The 18,655-nt window shown below is 49.4% G+C and overlaps 1 protein-coding gene across 1 annotated transcript; it reads right to left on the minus strand.

The window, feature by feature from the left end:
• Positions 1-2,675: 2,675 nt before the first annotated feature.
• Positions 2,676-8,205, minus strand: DYNLT2B (dynein light chain Tctex-type 2B). The gene is made up of 5 exons (XM_090050963.1): positions 8,054-8,205; positions 6,833-6,966; positions 5,073-5,142; positions 3,795-3,858; positions 2,676-3,173 (listed from the first exon to the last, which is right to left on the minus strand). Exons 1-5 carry the CDS (start codon positions 8,119-8,121, stop codon positions 3,126-3,128), a joined length of 384 nt encoding a protein of 127 aa, XP_089907089.1. The 5' UTR covers positions 8,122-8,205; the 3' UTR covers positions 2,676-3,125.
• Between the last annotated feature and the right edge of the window lie 10,450 nt (positions 8,206-18,655).

The raw sequence follows: 18,655 nt of genomic DNA on the forward strand, positions 1-18,655 counted from the left end.
TTGTTTAGGTAGGTTGGTTTATATTTTATGTTAGCACTGTGAGTTGTTGCAAGTTGTATTGTTTTATATTGTTCTCTAGCTGCTCTGAGCCTTTCTTGGGAAGGGTAGCAAGTACACGTCAGAAATAAAACAGGATTTCCACTTTTTTAGTCTTTGCCTTAGTAAAAACCAAAAGAATCACATGCTTTTCATTACTATTTAAATTTTTTTTTCTGATGACTTGAAGAATCAGATCGATACAGGAAGATGGAGTGAAGAATTTAACGTCAGCTTTTTAGTGAGCGTTTTCATTGAATTGACTTTTTTTTTTTTGCCCCGCTCCCACCTTCAAGCTCCTTTTCTGAAGTAAGTAAAGCTTTAGGTGTGATCTCAGTGATGCCAAGGCAAAATAATTTCCTAAGTGTGTGGAACATATGACAATGTGATGTGCCAATCTGTTAATAACTAAGTATATGGGGTGACAGTCTATTTGGTATTCAGATTCAAACTAGATGAAGCTGAGGTAGGTACTGCTTTGGGATAGCACTCAAAGAAGGAAGAAAAATAATTATGGTGTGTGTTATGTCCAGCATTGTAGCATAATATTTCCAGCACTGTAAGGTGGAACAGCATGCACAAGTCATAGGATCACAGACAATAAGGGTTGGAAGGGACCTCAGCAAGCCATCTAGTCCAAACCCCTGCTCAGAACAGGACCAGCCCCAACTACATCATCCCATCCAAGGTTTTGCCTACCTGGGTCTTAAAACCCTCCAAGGATGGAGACTCCACCACCTCTCTGGGTAACCTGTTCCAGTGCTTCACCACCCCCCTAGTGAGAAAGTTTTTTCCTAGTATTAAACCTCAACTTCCCTTGCTACAACTTGAGCCCATTGCTCCTTGTTCTGTCATCTGTACCACTAAGAACAGTCCAGCTCCATCCTCTTCGCAACGTCCCTGCAGGGAGTCGAAGGCTGCTATCAAATCCCCTCCTCGTAAGTGCAGTTCCCTCAGCCTGTCCTCAAGTTATGTACTCCAACTCCCAAGACATTTTCATTGCCCTCCGCTGGAGTCTCTCCAATTTGTCCACATCCTTTCTGTAATGGGGGCCCCAAAACTAGACAGAGGACTCCAGATGTGGCCTCCCCAGTGCTGAATAGAGGGGAACAAACACCTCCCTCCATTTGCTGGCAGCACTCCTACCAACACAGCCCAGGATGCTGTCAGTCTTCTTGGCAGCAAGGGCACACTGCTGGCTCCTGTTCAGCTTCTTGTCCACTGTCCCCCTAGGTCCTTTTCTGCAGATCTGCTGCCCAGCCAGCACCGATGCATAGGACTATTCTCTCCTAAGTACAGGACTTTGCACTTCTCCTTATTGAACATCATAAGATTTAAGTCCAATCCTCCAATTTGTCAAGGCCTCTCTGAATCCTAGCCCTACCCTCCAGCATATCTACCACTCCCCTCAGCTTGGTGTTATCCTTTAGGAGGCAAACGAAGAATAAAGTTTTGGAGTGTCATTGTGACCTGTTGTAACCCTGTCATTAAATGTAGCAACCATGGCTAATTTAGACTGTGATAATGCTAAAATGTCTTGAAATCCTACTGTGCATACACACACGTTGACACAGAATCAAGTGGGGTTGGAAGGGAGCTGCAGAGGTGTCATCAAGTCAAACTCCCTGCCTGAGACAGAATCAGCCCTATCCAAACCATGCTACACAAAGCCATAATCTAAATTCTTTGTAAAACTACCACTGACCCTGACACAACAGAAGACATCAAACCCAAACCTGCCCCAGGTAAAGTAGAAGCTATCAACCAACGTCCTGCTCCTTGTTGAGATCCCAGGTAAAGACCATGCCTCTGCTACGCAGGAAGGCAACTGCCACCCAGTCCGTACCAATCTGACTGTGGCCCAAAATGTAGCAGTTGGTCTGACCTTGAGCAGAGGGGCAAGACCCTCTAGCCAAGAACCTCTGGCTTTAAGTCCTAGCAGCATTGGCACAACCCAGTCAAAATTCCCAGCCTTGGCTGCAGCCAACATCTAATGCTTAAACTGCAGGCACAATACTGCAGGTGCTTTACTTGGCAGTGGGGGAAAATTACAGACAAGAGTGAAGTTATCTCTGTCAGCATTTGCAAAACCAGGGCCTCCTTTGAAACCAGCTGCCAAAAGCCTGCATAGCAGGCAGTACACAGAGGAGGAGGAGGAGGAGGCGGCGGCGGTGGCGGCTGTAATAAAGTAATCAGTTGTGTGAGCTAATGTCTGACTTAACTGTTGTGAATCATTTTTCTTCCTATAAGTATCAGCTCAACCTAACTGGCTTATTAGTGTAAGCTGGATTGATTAGCTTTGTTTTGTTCTTAGGCAGCACTGAAGTCCATGATCTCATGGGATTCAGAAGAAGATAGGGTAGTGGTTTGGAGGATTAGCTGAAGAAGGGCATTCTGTGCCTTAGAATTTGATTGGAAACAGCAGTGAAAGAAGCACTCTTGAATATCTAAGACCACTGTAAATGGCAGAGGAGGGCAGGGTGGCACCTTAGACACTGACTGGTTCAGAGAGGCACACGATTTCATAAGAGACAGCCTATTTTGTCCGAAACTAGAGGGTGGAATGAAGGCAGCCTAGACAACATTGGAAGAGACAAGCAAACATGGGGAGCAGCAGAGTTGCAAAAAGATAAAATAAATACATTTACATTTATTATAATTGTGCTTCTCATAAATAGTTCAGACATAGAAACAAGTAGATGCTCATAGAAAGGAATTGGCCATTTCAAGACACAAGTTGGATTTGCCTGCAGACACGAACTGTCTAGTGACTGAGCAAGACACTTGGCTTGCGGGGATGGATAAATCCCTTTTTGCACACAGTACAAAGGGAAGGTTAAAAAGGATGACAGGCTATTAATAGGCCACACAGCAACATTTAGCATGAGGAGGAGAGAAGAGGAAGCTGTGAACATGTGTGTTCTATGGTGGGTTGGCAAGTGTGCTTTACACAACCGTACATCTGCTGATTTGAACAACTGAGTACGTGGCTTGCCTCATTTTTTTCCCCTCCAAAACATATTACAGAAGGAAACCACACTAGGATGCTCTAAAAGAATGTGAGCTCTTCTTTGCAATCTTCACCAGCATCAGTAGTAGAAGCACCCAAATGCAGCCACCACACAGAACAGACTGTCCTGGGGGGAAAAAAACAACCAGACAATAGGGTTTTAAGTCAGCAGTCACAGAGAAGCCCAACTAAAAAGCAGAACAGAAAGTTCCCAAGGCTTTTTGCATGAGAAAGCCCATTTCAAAAAGTATCCACGGCAGATGTATGGGAGTGCGGAGAGATCAACTTTTCTTCCCATTGCATTAAGAACTTAAGTTCTAATGGAAGATTCAGACACGAGTACGTTAAACGATCCTGAACAATTCTTATAGCAACTTCGCATGCCAGGTTTTCACCTGACTTTAGTCAATCCACTAAAATCTCAGACATTATCATCATTAGCTGTGCCCAAGCTACACTGACTTCATATGAACAGCTGAATTCTACCTCTGGGTGCATGTTTGAAGGTACTGAGAGTACTGTGTGTACCTCCCACGTCTTACTAATCCTTGGGTGACACAACAAGAGCTCTGCCAGCAGAGCTGTTGAAGGGTGACACATCCCATTGCTGAGGCAGATCCCTGGCAAAACCTTGTGTGTGGATACAGCTCTGCTGCAGAATCTCCTCCCCCCATATCACAGCCGAGAAAAAGCCCTTGGGAATAGATCAGCGCCCCCACTCTCCTCCTGCAAAAAAGAAAAGGCTTACATTCATGAAGACGTCATGTGCATAGCTGTCTGTGTCAGCGTCCCAGAAGCATCGGGCAGCCATGCTAAACAAATAAACCAAGACAAAACCATTAACAAGATAGACTGCGGCATCAAGAGAGATATCATAGTGGAGTCCCTGTGAAGACCAATATTCTTTAAACAAGCAGGACGGGAAGTTGCCTTTTGGGCCATCGAGTCCAGTGACTTGCTGTTGTGCGCGATGCCAACAGATAACCCCCTTCAAAATGTGACCCACCTCCAGTCTGGTTTCTTACCCCTGCTGCCCCCTCAGAGCTGCTGTTCTAGATCTTCACTGTTCTGATTGTTAGGAACCTGCTTCTAATTTCCAGCCAAAAATTATTCCCAGCCAGTTTCTATCTACTTTTGGCTGAAATATCCCTCCTCTCTCCCCAATGTGTACCCCCTTGATATATTTGGAAAAAGCAGTTAGATCCCTTCTCATCCTTCTTTTTTCCAGATTAAACACACCAAGCACTTTTAGTTTCCACCTATAGGATAGGCTCTTCTACTGGAAATACTTTGACTGAGGGTGGTTTGACTGGAACAGACTACCTAGAGAAACTGTGGAATCTCCATCCTTGGACGTTTTCAAGAGCAGATTAGACAGACACTTGGCTAGGATGGGTTAGTCAGGAATAATGCTGCTGTGAGCAGGTGGCTGGACTAGATGACCCAATGAGGTTCCTTCCAGCCCTACTTTCCTATGATCCCAGAAAGACATGTGTCCTTACAGCTGCAAGGCACTGAGGGCTCACTGGCATCCTGTGACTAACACATACACCCACCTCCCTCTTCTCAGTCTTTTACAACTGCTGAGCTTCCAGTTTATACCAGTGATACACAGATATGCTGCTGCACAGAGACGCAGCACATACAGATTACCTGGTTCTTGGGCTGTTCCAGCCAGTTTTCTTAGCTCAGCACCAGAGCCAGAACCTTACTATGACATCAGGTAGAAACTTTCCTCTGATTGCAGACACCTGTGGCTAGCTTGGCAGATGCTCATCATCCACAGCTGGGACTGGGACTAAAAAGGCAGCATAGTATATTGGGTGCAGGGCTCTTTAGGCACTTTAATCAGCTAAATAGGAGCCGAAAACTTTTAAATATTTAACACTTAATATAATTCTTTCCCAGCTGCTTAACAAGAAATTATATTGGGCTTTACATTTCTAACTCCAGCACAGAGAACAGTTAGAAGCAATTCCTGAGGAGAACAACCAAAGCAAAAACACTTGTAATGTGCAACACTTACTTCACCCCTTCACCTCTTTGCTCTCCAATCACAACCTGCACCACCATTTTGTACCTGTCAAACCCCTTCTCTGAAAAAGAAAAGTAAAGATTACAAAGAAATAAAATTCAAAATTTAAAAGAGGCTGAGAATTCTACTACAGAGGTTGCAAAGGCAGAATTATTTATTTTGTAGCTAGAAAGCTTTAGCATCTTATGGGTGGTAAGAGGAATGCAACTGATGAAGCATAAAGTTGCCTACCAGTCTTATTTTCATAAATGCTAATCACCCATTCACTTTAACAGGACATTGAAGCAACTAATGTTTAGTGCCTTAACAGGACATTGAAGTGACTAGTGCCTCCCACAAAACAAATCAAAGAGGAAAGTTCCCAAACAGCCACAATAAATGTAAACATTCCACTTTTATATCTTTCAAGGATTTAAAGATGCCCACAAGAGCCATTAAAACAAGCATCTCTGTGGAAAGGAGGCTGTTACATGAAATGAATCCAAAGGGATTCAGGCAATTTCACTGATTTTAAAATTAGTCTAATCCACAGGATGTTTCCTCCTGTTTCTGGCGCACAGAATGCCTTGAAGATTCCCACTGTAGTATTAAAGACCTCTCAAAAGCAGGTGTAGGTCTGAGCGATGTGCTTGCAAAAGCACCTGGGTCTCTTTTAAAAGAAGAGCAACGATGTACCCTCAGATCATGGGTAATCTCCACTTTGGACAAGGAAACTTGCCAGGAACCCAAAGGCCAGAACAAATTTGCCTTAAATAGAACAAAAAAAGATTGCCTCTGTCTTTCACTCAGGCAGGGTCCCATGAAAGCTTCAGCAGGCTATAGTTCATTTTTGTCTCCCACTTCAGGGAACGGGGGTCCTGTGAGCTGGACTGGGCTTCTTCCTCTGCAGGGCATTATATTTATATATTTAGATATAAATAGAGATTCTAGAGAGAGAGAGAGGTAGATTTTAAAGCCTTGCACTCACGTCCTGGATGTTTAGATTGCATGCGTTTTGCACTCACAGGCACACATGCACGCACTCACCCCCTTAATATGAATCTCTTGAGTAGGGAGTTAATAAACTGTGGTCAGTGCAGGTACTTGCAATGTTTCGGTTGTTCCTGCCACTGCAGCCAGCAGAGGGAGCACAACCCCGTTCCCTGATGAATGCAAAGATCACTGATAATGATCATGAAATTATCACTGATCAGTGATAATGCTGAATCCCCTACCAGGGCTTTGGAAATGTTTTAATGGGTCCTCAAATAATTACAAGTTACAACTACAGTATGTCCTCATGCTGTAGCATGGGCTCAGTGTGGCAGTCTCACAGCCCATGCCTGCAATTTACACTCCTCCTCATATCCTACACTCTTTCCAATCCTCTTTCGGGCCTGCACCCACTGGGTCCCGTTCTGATCCCCTATTACAATAGGGTTTACATGACAGCAAACCAGAAGCAATTTTACTGAGGGTAGGAGGAGCATGATCTGTCCCTTGTCTCTTTCCACACCCTCTCATTCCCCTCTCTCATGGGAATCCGGTCTGCATAACCACATTTGTCTGTCTCAACTTGATTTTAAGTTGCTCCTTGCAGGGGGCAACTCCACCGAACACCCTGCCCATGGATGGGAATTTATTGAGCAATGCTAGGTTATGGGCAGTGAGTGATCAATGCAGAGGTTTAGGGAAAGAGGGAGTCAATACCTGTCAGAGGCAGAGGGCCAGCTCAGTAAGGAGAGAAGCTTATCCCTATCAATCCTCATTACCTTTCAGCCTGTCTTTAATTGTCTCAGATAATTGCTTTGTGAGCTGCGGTGTCTCCTCCGGGTTGTACTGCACATTGGCTAGCTCCTCCTTCAGTATAGCATGGATGCACTCTTTTACTGCCGAAGACCTGAATCTGGAGGTGGACAAAGGCCAACAAAGTTCACACCTGGCCTCGACAAAAGCACCGCCACATAAGAGGAAACAAAGTTTCCACTTCTGTCAGGTGCCAGCATGGAATCGCGAGGGAAGCCGGATGCCCAGCCTCGCCATGCAGCCCCTGGCAGTCGGGGTTGTACGGAAACCAGGCCTGGCTGTGAGATCGCGCCTGTCTCCCCTGTGCTTGGAGGTCACTTGTACACCCCTTCCCTTCCCTGTACGCTGCAGGGGGGTGTCCCCCCTTTCCCTTTGGCCCCCCACAAGGTGCTCTGTGCGCCAGCATTTCTCAATTTGTGGGTCATGCCCAAAACCGGGTCGCAAGAATATTCAAAAGGGTCGCGAGGGACTTCCAGGAAAGCACAGGGTGTCCTCCTGCCAGTAACCTGGCCTGCAAGGGGCTGCTTGGGCCCACACATGTGGAGCCAGGCAGGGTCGTGGGAGCAGGTAAGTGTCTGGGGAGTGAGGGGGGGGGCGGGGTGCAGGGCTTTTCCTGGAAGTCCCTCGCCACCCTTTCGAATATTCCGCCTGGGGGAAAGTGGCTCAGTGCTGAGACTGCCGTCAGGGCAGGGGAGGAAGGTGCTCCACCCCACAGATTACCCCTCCCTACCCCAGGGGCACTTCCCCCCAACCCTGCCGTGTCACTCTGCCCAATGGGCCCCTCCTCCTCCCCAAATCCCATCCCCATCAGTTCCCCCCTACCCTAGGGGCCCTTCTCCCCACAAGCTCACCCTCTAGGGGCCCCTCCCCCCATGAGCTCAACCCAGGGGCCCCTCCTCCTCCAGCCCAAACTCCAAGGGGCCCCTCCCCTCAGTGCACCCCCCCCAGCGGCCCCTCCCCCCATGAGCTCACCCTCTAGGGGCCCCTCTCCCTCCAGCCCACTCCCCCCAGGGGCCCTCCCCCCCATGACCTCACCCCCCAGTCCAAACCCCGAGGGACCCCTCTCCCCAGCGCACCCCCAACTCCAGGTGCCCCAACGACCCCTCTCCCATGAGCTCACCCTCTAGGGGCCCCTCCCCCCCAGCCCATTCCCTGCGGGGCTCCTCCCCCGCAGCCCGGGCGCTCACTTGCGCTGGCCGGCGGGCCGCAGGCTGTACGTGTTCTCGGCCGCGGACTCCAGCCCCAGCTCCCCCATGGCCCCGGGCCCTCACACCGTTGCCACGGCAACACGACCCATTTCCCCCTTGCCCAGCCTCAGCTCACTTCCGCTTCCGGGTTCCCCGTTTCCTCCGTCACGTGACGAGAGCGCAGCCCCGCTGGGCCCCCCCCCCCGCCTCGGGGGAGCGCATGCGCGGTGCTGCCCACGTGCGGGGCACGAGAGGGGCCTGGCTGCGCACGGCGGCGGCCCCTGGCGGCGGGCGGGGGCGCTGCGGCTGGGTTGGGCACGTGCCCCTGCCCGGGCTCCACTTGCCCTCGCCTGCCTGCCCGGGGTGCAGCCACGCCGGCTTGCCCGCCCCTGGTTCGCGCAGGCCTCCACGGGCAGCGGCCGCTCGCTCCTTGTTGGAGGGCCAGGGCTCGCTGCTCGGCATTGCCCTTGCATCGGCACACCAATTGTTACCCTTCGACCACTGCTCCTGTCCTTGCTTTTGTTATTATTTGTCCCGAGTGAGCTGCAACAAGTCATTAGTAGCCCCCCAGTGCTAAGGGGCATAAGGGTGGGCCACCCGGAAAATGGCCAGACCAACTTTTAGCATGTTCATTTATATAACCAACAAATGCACAATTGTCATGCCAGTTAAAACTAATAGCTATAGTTAAAACTGTGTAGCTATTTTTTTAATTGCATACCTAGCTAAATGAACGTGCTAAAAGTTGGTCTGGCCATGGCCTGGGTGGCCCACCCAGTTCCGCAGCCTATGCTAAAGAGGCTTTATTGTTTCCTTCGTTGGAGCCTGGGTCAGTGATTTCCCCCGGCGTGTGAAAAATCTTGTCCCTCGCCCGGTCATGCTATCAAGCAGAGGGTCAATGGGCAGCGTCCACTGGCTCCTCGGGCTTGTTTGCAGGCCAGTGGGGGCTGATCAGTGCTCTCTGCCTGGAGTCCCCCTTGCATGGGTGCACTCATTGTTACCCTTTGGCTGCCACGGCTGTCCCTGGTTTCATTATTACTTGTCCCAAGTAATCTCTAACAGGTCCTTAGTGCTTTCCCAGTACTAAAGGAGCTTTATAATTTCCTTGGTGGGTACCCGAGCCCATGATTTTCCTTGACATGTTGAAAGTCCTGTCCCTAGTCTGGTGACATTTCCAGGCAGAAGGTCAATGGGCAGGGTCTACTGCCTCCTCAGACTTGTCCGATCTCACAAGGTCCCTTCCAGGCCTAAACTTCTGTGAGTCTCCGAGGGCCGGTGGGCACCGGGTGGTGCTCTCTGCTCAGTGCCGCCCCCCAACCCTGGAAGCAAGTGCAGGTGTTAGGGGTAACAGGTTGCAGATGCTGTCTGTGGGCTAATGCAAAAGGGGGTTGGTTGGTCGTCATCGGAGATGCCTCACAGCCATGTGCAATAGAGGATACCCCCTCTGAACTCCAGCCAGGTGAACCGCCATTCATTTTTCTTGTCCTACAACAGGATTCTTCCTTTTGGTCCCAAACCACTTGCTGCTCTGCAGCTGCAGCCTCTCATACAGCTCCCAAAGGAGCTTCCTTCTGGCCGTCAACGAGGTGCTGCAGTCTGGGAAAACAGGAGGGAAATGCGAGATCTTAATCGTGAAAGAGCAGGGTGATGCTGAAGAGGCCTTTGCTTTCCCCTTGTCTTTGATCGAGCAGGCAGGAACACAGTGTGAAGACATGCAATCTCGCAGCCAGGTGCCTTGTGGGAAGCTCGCACACAAAACACCTACTCGTGATGTTTTTTTCTCTCATTACAGTGCATGAAGCAGCACGTGGAAATTATAGCCTGGCAGCTCAGAAAGCTCTATCTCATCTCATCTCGAGCACGTGCTCTGCAATTTGCTTTTTTATACACCAGCTTGTTACCATCCTCCTAGGCGAGTTGTCGGGGGTGGGGGGACAGCCTGAGCATGGGTGGGAGTCGGGATTCCTGGGTTCTGCTCCCACCTCTGACACGGTGCGTGACCCTCTCGGGTCCCGTCCTCTCGGTTTGCTCTGTCTGCCCCAGGAGATGTGTACTTGCATTGTGAAGGGCTGGGGAGGAAGTGCGCAAAGTGCATTGGAAGCAGGAAGGGTTGTAGAGGAAGTGGCGGTGCTGGGTGGGTAGGGTTAGAAGACCTGAATAGTAAGATGTAAGAATAGGGAAGCAAACTTCTTGCTTTTCCTTTATGAATAGCCCACCCCAGACCTAGAAATCCCTGAAGTATCTGCTGGATAACTTCAGGCTTTGGGGAACCAGGCTGCTTTTCACTATCAAGGAACCCCTGAGCCATGTGGGGAGCAGATATGACATCGGACGTGTCCATATGGGAAAGGTCTACACAGCCCATGTCCAGAGCTTTGGGCGTTTCACCTCCCATTGGCTTCAGAGCTGGAGGGGCTCAGCAGTGTCCAGGATTAGACCTCTACAAAGCAAACATGGCAGGAATTTTCTTGAGGGAGGTAGCCCAGATGTGGTAAAAGCTGGCTTTGCAAGGGTCCCTGCTCATCAATAGCCCTTTTGTTGGGGAGTCTAGAACAGCTTCACCCTGTTTTACTGTGCTGGGTGTGTCACTACATCCCTCTGATCCCAGGAGCAGTTCAGTCTGATTCACCACAACCAAGATAGTTTCACGGGAGTTGAGATGCCTCGGCCAGTGATCGCAGCCAGTGCCGGGAAAGAGCAGTGCTCGCGGGTCATGCCTCTGTTTCCTCGCTCCTTACTCAATTGGCCAAGAGAGCGTTAGCTCAGAGAAATGGCGCAGGGATATAGAGATTTGAATCTGAACTCTATGCAACTCTCCATACAAAGGCACAGGGGTGCGAGGCCGGAGCGTCCCTCGATTTTGAGGGGCCCGCGTCCTCCAGAGAGACCTGTCTAACAGCACTGACCGTTTTGGTCCTCGTCCCATCTAACCCCTGTCCTCCTCATTACTCTGGGATTATTCTGATTTTCGCCAGGCAGAGGTGTCACTTCCAGCTTGCAGGTCACAGCAGTGAGTTTCCTTCCCGGTTCTGGCTGCAAGGCAGAGCAGAGCATGTGAGAAAGCTTCATGAGTCAGGGGCTGGTTGTATCTCCGAGGGCAAGAGTGAGCGAGGAGCCGGATAAGGAGTTGTGCAGTAATTAAATAACAAACCACGGCAATTAGCAGCAGCCCCATGTTCCATCACACCTCCTCCTCGTATCACCCGCACACACACCTGTATTACTGGAAATGCAGTGCCATAATATGCCCCATTGGAACTTGCTTAGTTGTTTTTAGCAGGGTTTTTTTGTTTAGTTTTCGTTTAAAGGAGTCAGCTCATTATTCTTACAAAAGGGGAAGTGACTGCAGCAGAAGCGGTGATGGTGAGAGATACAGGCTCCTTGCTGAGAAGTTATCCAGGAAGAGGAGCTATTCACAGGCCTTTCCATTTCTTTGCTGTGCAAATCAAAGCTGCTCACATATGCTACCCCTGAATGGAGTCAGCTGCACCCAGGGCTTCTGGTTTTTAAAGCCTGGTTTCCCCATTGACTGAGCTAGAGGAGCATGTTGATTCATGCAGAGGCAGTAGCATATCTGCAGGCAATCAAGAGCAGCCTGAGTGCCAGGCTATGTGAACGGGGTTTTTACCAAACACAAGTGGCTTGGGTCTGGTTTTCTGTTTCAGAGCAGTATATAGAGGTGGAGAAGCATAGACAGGCCCTCTGTGTTCACATCCCAAATAGCACAGCTTTTTCCCTACAGCATGGTGGGAAATGACTGCAAGGGATACCAGGTTTCGTGGTGCGAGAGAGGGCAAGGGTGGAATGGGAGATCACGGGCAAGGGATGGTGCGGCCACAGCTCGAAGCTGACGGTATGGTCCATGACACGGTCCATCTCACTAGGACAGAGACGGACCGTAGTCTACAGCTGCAAGGTGTAGGTAGGACCCGGCGTGCTTGGTGCATGCTCTTCCTCCCAGCCAGGCTGTATCTGCATTCGTGCTCACGGACGGAGGAACAAGAGGAGCTCAAGGATCCTGCCCTCGGACAGGGCGTGGAGAGGGAGCAGAGCCCGGCCAGCTCCACACGTACAAGGGAAATGGCTGATGGAGCCATGCTACAGCCTCTCCCTTTCTCCAGCCCTGGCCTGTCTATAGGGTCCTCCACAGGCCCCACATCTCTGCCTCCACACCCTATATACAGACTTCTTCTATACTGCCTGCCTGGGCAGGAGTTGACCTATGGGCTTTTCTTAAAATACTTCAGCTGAGGTATGAACCATCCTGCTCTTTCCCTAACCCAGCTGCTCATGCAAGCCCTGCTTCCTTCCTCATCCCTATTCTTGCCTGCAATGAGCGGTTTTTTGCAGGCGTCCTCAAGGAGATTATCATCACGCAGCCCAGCTCATGCAACGACCTTCCACAAAGCTCACATCCTGCTTCCTTTTTTATTTATCTTGTTACAACCACTGTCTTGCTTGCATTTCCGATGTGCAGCTGGTGACGCTTTTCAGAAGCGGTCTCCAAGGACATTTCCTGACGCATGTAAAATGTAGCCACTGCTAAAATGCAACCAGCTCTGGGGTGGAGCAAGGCACAAGTGCTAAACCATGCTTTGTAATGTGGGGTGGAAACTGCTGGTAGCAGCATAGGGGCTTCAAGCAGCTGTATTACCCAAGGGGGATTTGGCTGGGATCCTGCAGTTCATATACTAATTTTGCAAAAAAACACCCAGAGTGGCATCTTCAGTGACCACAATGATGGTGATATCCATCATGCAGCACCAAAGATGTCATCAGTGACAGCACAGCACCCTCTGTTCCCATGGTAGGCAGCCTCAAACGATAAAAAGCCACATGTCCACTTTCCCAGGGCATGGCTTGCATAGTGGAGACATCGGTTCTTGGAAGTTCCCGGTGTCGGAGCCATTCGGATGCCTGGGGCTGTTTGTTTGTTTGTCGGTGTCTTGTGGTCCTGGGCTGGCGTGTTTTGTGCATACAGGACAGCCTGTGCCTGGCATCACCCTGTACGATCTTGTGTTTCACATACGAGCCCACGCTTTTCCTTGTCAGATAATGACTAATGACCTTTTTCTTTATCGGCAGCAGATCTGAGTATGTGAGCTTTGAAAGCACAGCTCTGCCATGATAGCTCATTAGTGAGGTGCCAGGGTGCCGAAATGAGCCTGCAGCACACCAGTACCCACTACTGGCCAGAGGCCAAACTGCTTGCCCCTCAAATCCAGGGGGCCGGGATTTTTGGAGCAGAGGAGTTGGGAATCTGAGGTGGCCACCAGCAGCGGGTGTTTCTCAGGGTGCAAGATCTGGACGCTGTCCCTGCTGACCGCGCCGAATCCTCGGTGGTGGCAGCACTGCTGTGACTTGCAGCGTGGTGCAGATGTGATGCTTGCCAACTGATTTGTTTCCAGATGCTCACTCATAAATGCCCCAGTTGAGGTTTGTCAGGAAAGGTCATGATAGCTCAGCCTAAAGGAATTTTTGCTTCATAATCTGCCCAAACTACCTGAACCTAACCTACCCAATGAGGTTATGTACAAGTTCCCTTGGGAAAGTAGTGTACAGTCATATAGATGTCACTGCTTGCATCTTTCTCGCCTTCACAAGCAGATAATTAGTATGGTGCCTGTATAAGCCCTGGGTGATACAAAATGCATAATGGCACGGCACCTGCTTGAAAGAGTTGAGCAATTTAAACCAACCAAGGAAACAGAGGGGAAGTGGCCTGTGGAAAGCTGTGCAACCGGTTGGCAGTGAAACCAGGAACAGAAGCCATCTCTCCCGAGTCCCGGTTGAGCCTCCTTTTCGATGCACTCGCCATGTTCCCCACAATTTATGAAATAAATGATGCCCTGTTTGCTTCAGGCGTGTGAGTGACGTGAGAAGGCAGGGCTCTTGCTGGATCCCCTGCCTGCCTTAGTGAAGCTTGGCGTTCTTTGAAATCAGTCCCTTTCTCTGAGCGGGGTGGGTTTCATGTTCACGTGCCCGGGGCTGGCTTCCAGCTTGGAGAAGTCTGTTATCACCACACCGCTGCTGAAAAGCAGGAGCCAGATTTCTAGGTATGGCACAAGCCTTTGCAATGCAAGCCTTTGCACTCGAGTGGTGTTGGTATGAAACCCGCTGGGCTCACAGTTCCAGATGCCACATGTCTCAGTGAGGCGACGTTCTTGTCTCTGCCTGTACCACACATGACGTATCTGAAAACCCATTCAATGACCACAAAATGAACAGAGGAAACTGCCTGCCCGAAGCCATCATTAGATATGCAGCATTTGAGAGAAAACTTTGCCTTACTGGAAGGGTCAGGCTGATTTTAAGCCCTGAGGTCTGCCTTTTCATAGGCATCAATGATCTTTTTCCTATAGTAGAGGTTTGCCTTGTGATCTTTGCAAGTGGAGATCTAAGCTTCTGCTCTTCACGCCAGTGGCAGCTGCTTCTCAGTGGTGTGGCCATCCTAGAGACCAAATCCCATCCATCTTGCATGCATTAAAATCCACAGACATATACAGTCCACAAGATAAATTGCCAGGAGAGAAGAAACAGGCCTGCGTGGCATGTGAAAGGCTTGGAGGTCTTTCAAGAGGAAAGAGAGAAGTATAAAAGGACCTCAGGCAGGTTCGCACACTGGGGCAGCACAACAGGTTGGTACCACACGCCCAGTCTAAGCCCAGATTCAGGCCCAGATCCTCACCGGGTTTGCATTTCAGTGGGTGTTAGATAGGAGTTGGGGGTTTTATTATCTTTGAGGATCTGGGTCTCCAGATTTTCAGGCCGGGCCTAGGTTCTGTGCCTTCAGAAGAGGAAGCAATTCCTTCTTTTACTGCCACCTCATTTGGGTTGTCTGCCTCAATCCTGACTGGGGTCTTTAGAGGTTATTGCAATATTATGATTAATGGAACCCTTCTGCTGGGCACCGGTCAGCAGCAAAATGGGTCGGGTTCACATTTTGGGGCAGCTTATAGCTTATACCAGTGGCTCGAGCCCCCACCCAGAAACCTGGCAACACTAAATTTTCTGGGGTGTCCCATATGAACAAAAGTCTCTGCTTGCAAGCAGTGTAAATGCAACCCTCCATATTTATTAGAGAATTAAAAAAAAAAGAAAGAAAACACTAAATATAATTTTAAAACACTATTAACTATAAAACAAAGTCTGTAGGTGGCACTCTCTCGGGGAGGCGTCACCCATGCCCAGGCACCCTGGGACTTGGGGCTCCCCAGTGGGTAGTTTCAGGGGCCTGCACCCCTATACCTGCCCTTCAGCAATGGGCTGGAGAGTGGGGAGTCCTGAGCTGCTCCATGAGTTCGCTGCTCGAGGGTGCAGGTCCTTCTGCATTGCAAAGGGCTCCATTGCTCCTGGAGAAGTGGTAGAGCACCAACCTCCACTTCTGCATGGTGGTTTGGAGGGGTTAACTGTGGCGTTCATCAATGCACTGCCCCCCAAAATTCCTAGTCCCAATCCCAACTCGGTTGGGTGGAAAATAATAAAGAAAACTGGAAGAAAAGGTCAGGCCTATCTTGGCGTGGGCCTCAACTACAACTAGCGCTCAACCATGCTGCTTGGCTGGGACATAAATTACAAAAGGGACAAAAGGCGGCCCAGGCATAGCTCACTGGGCTGGAACAGGGCAGCAAAAGCCGGCCAGGCCTATACTCCACTTAGGGTTGCCAACTCTGTTTGAATCTATTTTGGGGGGTTTTATCACATGATGTAAGGACATTAATGACTGATCTACTGGACTGTACTTAGGAAGGCAAACGCACATGACTACTACCTTTTAAAAACCCACTGGACTAGTGTATAATTTGGATTCAACATTTAATATTTATTTTCATGAATGCCCTCTCATTTCTCTCCCGGTTGACTCTCAGAAAACTCCTAGAGATTTATATCTAATTCCTGGAGACTCCCAGGCAATCCTGGAGGGTTGACAACCCTAATTGCATGGAGGCCTGGATCAATGACAAAAAGTACCTGGTCTTCTCCCAGCTCAAACCATGGCAGGCTTCACCCTGGTTCAAACCTGCCAGCCAGACATATGGCTGGGGTTCAGCCACACAGCTGTGAAACGCAATAGCTGTGAAGGAGCCAAAAAAAAAAAAAAAAAAGCCAAGGCCTATGGCTGCAGCTTGGGCAGTCTCAGCTACACCACAATGCTGAGACAATGCAATTATAAAACAAAGGGGGCCAGGCCCATGTGGCCAGTAATTGCCCGGACCCCATTTCTGGTCAGTCTGCTCCAGGGATTAATACCCCCATGGTATTATCCCACTCAAAGCTTGTGTGGCCAAAACTGCCAGGACTCCATGCCTGATCATTTGCTCCAGAGATGAATACCCCCATAGTAGATTAGGAGTAAGAGGGAGGGAATTAGGGTCTCAAACTCCGAGACAGACTTTCTCTCCCTGTAGCTCAATGCTTTTGCTCGCCTCTCCAGTGAAAGGGGGCAGGGGGAGATCCCCTCTCCTGGGGAGCAGTTTTTCTGGCTCCCAAATCAGCTCTTAGCAGCTGCAGGAGAAAGAGAGAAAAACCCTAGTCGAGTTGTTCTTATATACCTGGTGTGACATCACCCACGCCTTGTCCAATGAGGGAGTGCCACGCTCCAGTCTCTTTTTCAACCAATCTGCCTGAGACGTCTTTGCTCCCCCTGGCCAATGAGGCCAGAGGCTTTCGAATCTTTGGCCCAGATATAGGCTCCAGCTTTCCACGTGCAGAGCACATGGCCCGAACAGCAGGGGCCATTTTGCCCGCATTAAAACACCTGCACACAACCCCCCCAAATACACAACCACCAAAAGCACCCATTTTACCATCCACAACTCAAGTGTGCGTGGGTGTTACATTAATAATAACAGCTCTGCCGTAGCTCTGTGGTTGGATAGGTTTGGATAGGTAGGCCTCATAACTGGCTGAATTCATTATTACCGCAGGCTAATTGAATAATATGACATTCTTTGTTAATTTGGCATTTAGGCATTTTAAGGACAGAAATGCTCCATGCCCCTTGGCCTTGCATTTAGTTTTGCTACTGGGCTTAGTTTTGCCATGGGGTCAGAGGCAGGTTATGTAAAGCTGCTGCAGAACCCAAATTTCTGAGAAATGTTTGAAAGGCACTGAGCTTTCTGTGCATTTATTTGCAAACACTGTTAATCATTTCCTGTTCCTGCCCCAGCCACTGCTGCTTACGGTGCCTAGCTGAATTTGCATCAAGGAATCCCATTTTGGAAAGGATTTGCACATTGGCGACGCATAGGGGGTGCACGCGGGTGCACATGCACCCCCCGAGATCGGCCGTGCACCCCCTGGAAGCGCCAGCTGTGAAACTGGAAGTGCACGTCCTGTTTCACTGCTGGCTCGGCGATTGGCAATTGGCTGCTGGGGGACTCCCCGGCTAGCAATCAGCCGCTGGGGGACTCCCCCTCCCTGTGGGTGATCTGGTGCCCCCCGCAAATTCGGGAGGCACCAGTCGCCCATGGATTTGTGCAATGCTGTTTTCAGGGATCTTACAGTCCTCAAGTCTCTCCCTGTCCCTGAGCTTTTCCAGTGGCAGTGAACAGGGATGCAGGACGAGGCCTCCGCTTTCAAGCTAGGCTGAGAAGATGTTGGATGAAAGTAATGCTGAAGTTTGGTTGGGCCCCTCAAGATAGCTTCTTGGCCTTTCTGGGTCAGATCAAGTGTAGATGGGGGTCAAATGAATTCCCAGACTGTCTGGCTAGGGAGCTGCACATAAGGTACCAGTCCAGTGGAAATCAAGAGGTCCTGGAGCTGAATGACATGGAAACTAGGTAGAGACGAGACTGGATTTGGCCTTTAATTGGAAAGGATTTGGAAATGGAGCTCAGTTGAAGTATACATGTACCAAAAATGTCATTGCTCTCCCCAAATTCTGTGATTTTGATCCTCTTTCAGAAATATCCGGAATGGTTTTGCCTATCCTGAGCCTGTTCCCAACTCTTTGCAATGAGTGTGAAGGGACCAGGGCTGGTGAGCATGGCAGGGGGTAGCTGGATGCAATGGTGAGTGTGAACGTGGAGAAATTTGGGTTCTCATCCAACTCCCACTGAAGCCAGTGAGACTTTGAGGGCCACTTGGGTTTGATCCAGCCCTGAGAGCGTGCGCCCTGGTTTTCACACTTCCTTTGCTGGTGGAGACCAAAGAATGGCAGGCGCTCTCCTAATTACAGTCAGGGCTTTGTCAGTGCATTACAGTCAGTAGACAGAGTCCATGGATTAACAGTGAAATACTATCTTATCCTAATGATAATTACAGAGAAGCACAGTGCAACCTGTTCGGCTGTTAGAACTGGCTGGATTTTTTTAAACAATGTTTCAGAAAAATGACTTTTTTGCCAAAAAATGTCAGTGTTAGAGTTTTTCTGGTTTTATTTATTAAAGAAAACTGGAAAAAAATCAGTTGCTTTTTTGGGCTGCCTTTTTTCCTCCCTCCCCAGTGTTTTTATGTTGTTTCTCTTTTAATAGTCGGAAAAAAGTAAAAGTGGACAAAAGGTAAAACAGAGAGCAAAAGGAAAAGAGGGAACTGGTAGTTTTCTAGTCTGAGATCTCTTGGTAGAAAAGGTTGCAAGTGCTTTGTCTTTCATTCGGCAAT

The sequence above is a fragment of the Crocodylus siamensis genome, chromosome 6 (assembly GCF_052110815.1).
Source record: "Crocodylus siamensis isolate JL-2025a chromosome 6, ASM5211081v1, whole genome shotgun sequence".
NCBI classification, from domain to species: Eukaryota; Metazoa; Chordata; order Crocodylia; family Crocodylidae; genus Crocodylus; species Crocodylus siamensis.

Bases quoted from the DNA above. Each gene is read 5' to 3' on its own strand.
- DYNLT2B (XM_090050963.1), bottom strand. From the start codon at position 8,121: ATGGGGGAGCTGGGGCTGGAGTCCGCGGCCGAGAACACGTACAGCCTG. The intron at 6,967-8,053 runs GTGAGCGCCCGG...GTCCACCTCCAG, and splicing joins CGGCCCGCCGGCCAGCGCAA to ATTCAGGTCTTCGGCAGTAA. The intron at 3,859-5,072 runs GTAAGTGTTGCA...TTATTTGTTTAG, and splicing joins CAAAGAGGTGAAGGGGTGAA to CATGGCTGCCCGATGCTTCT.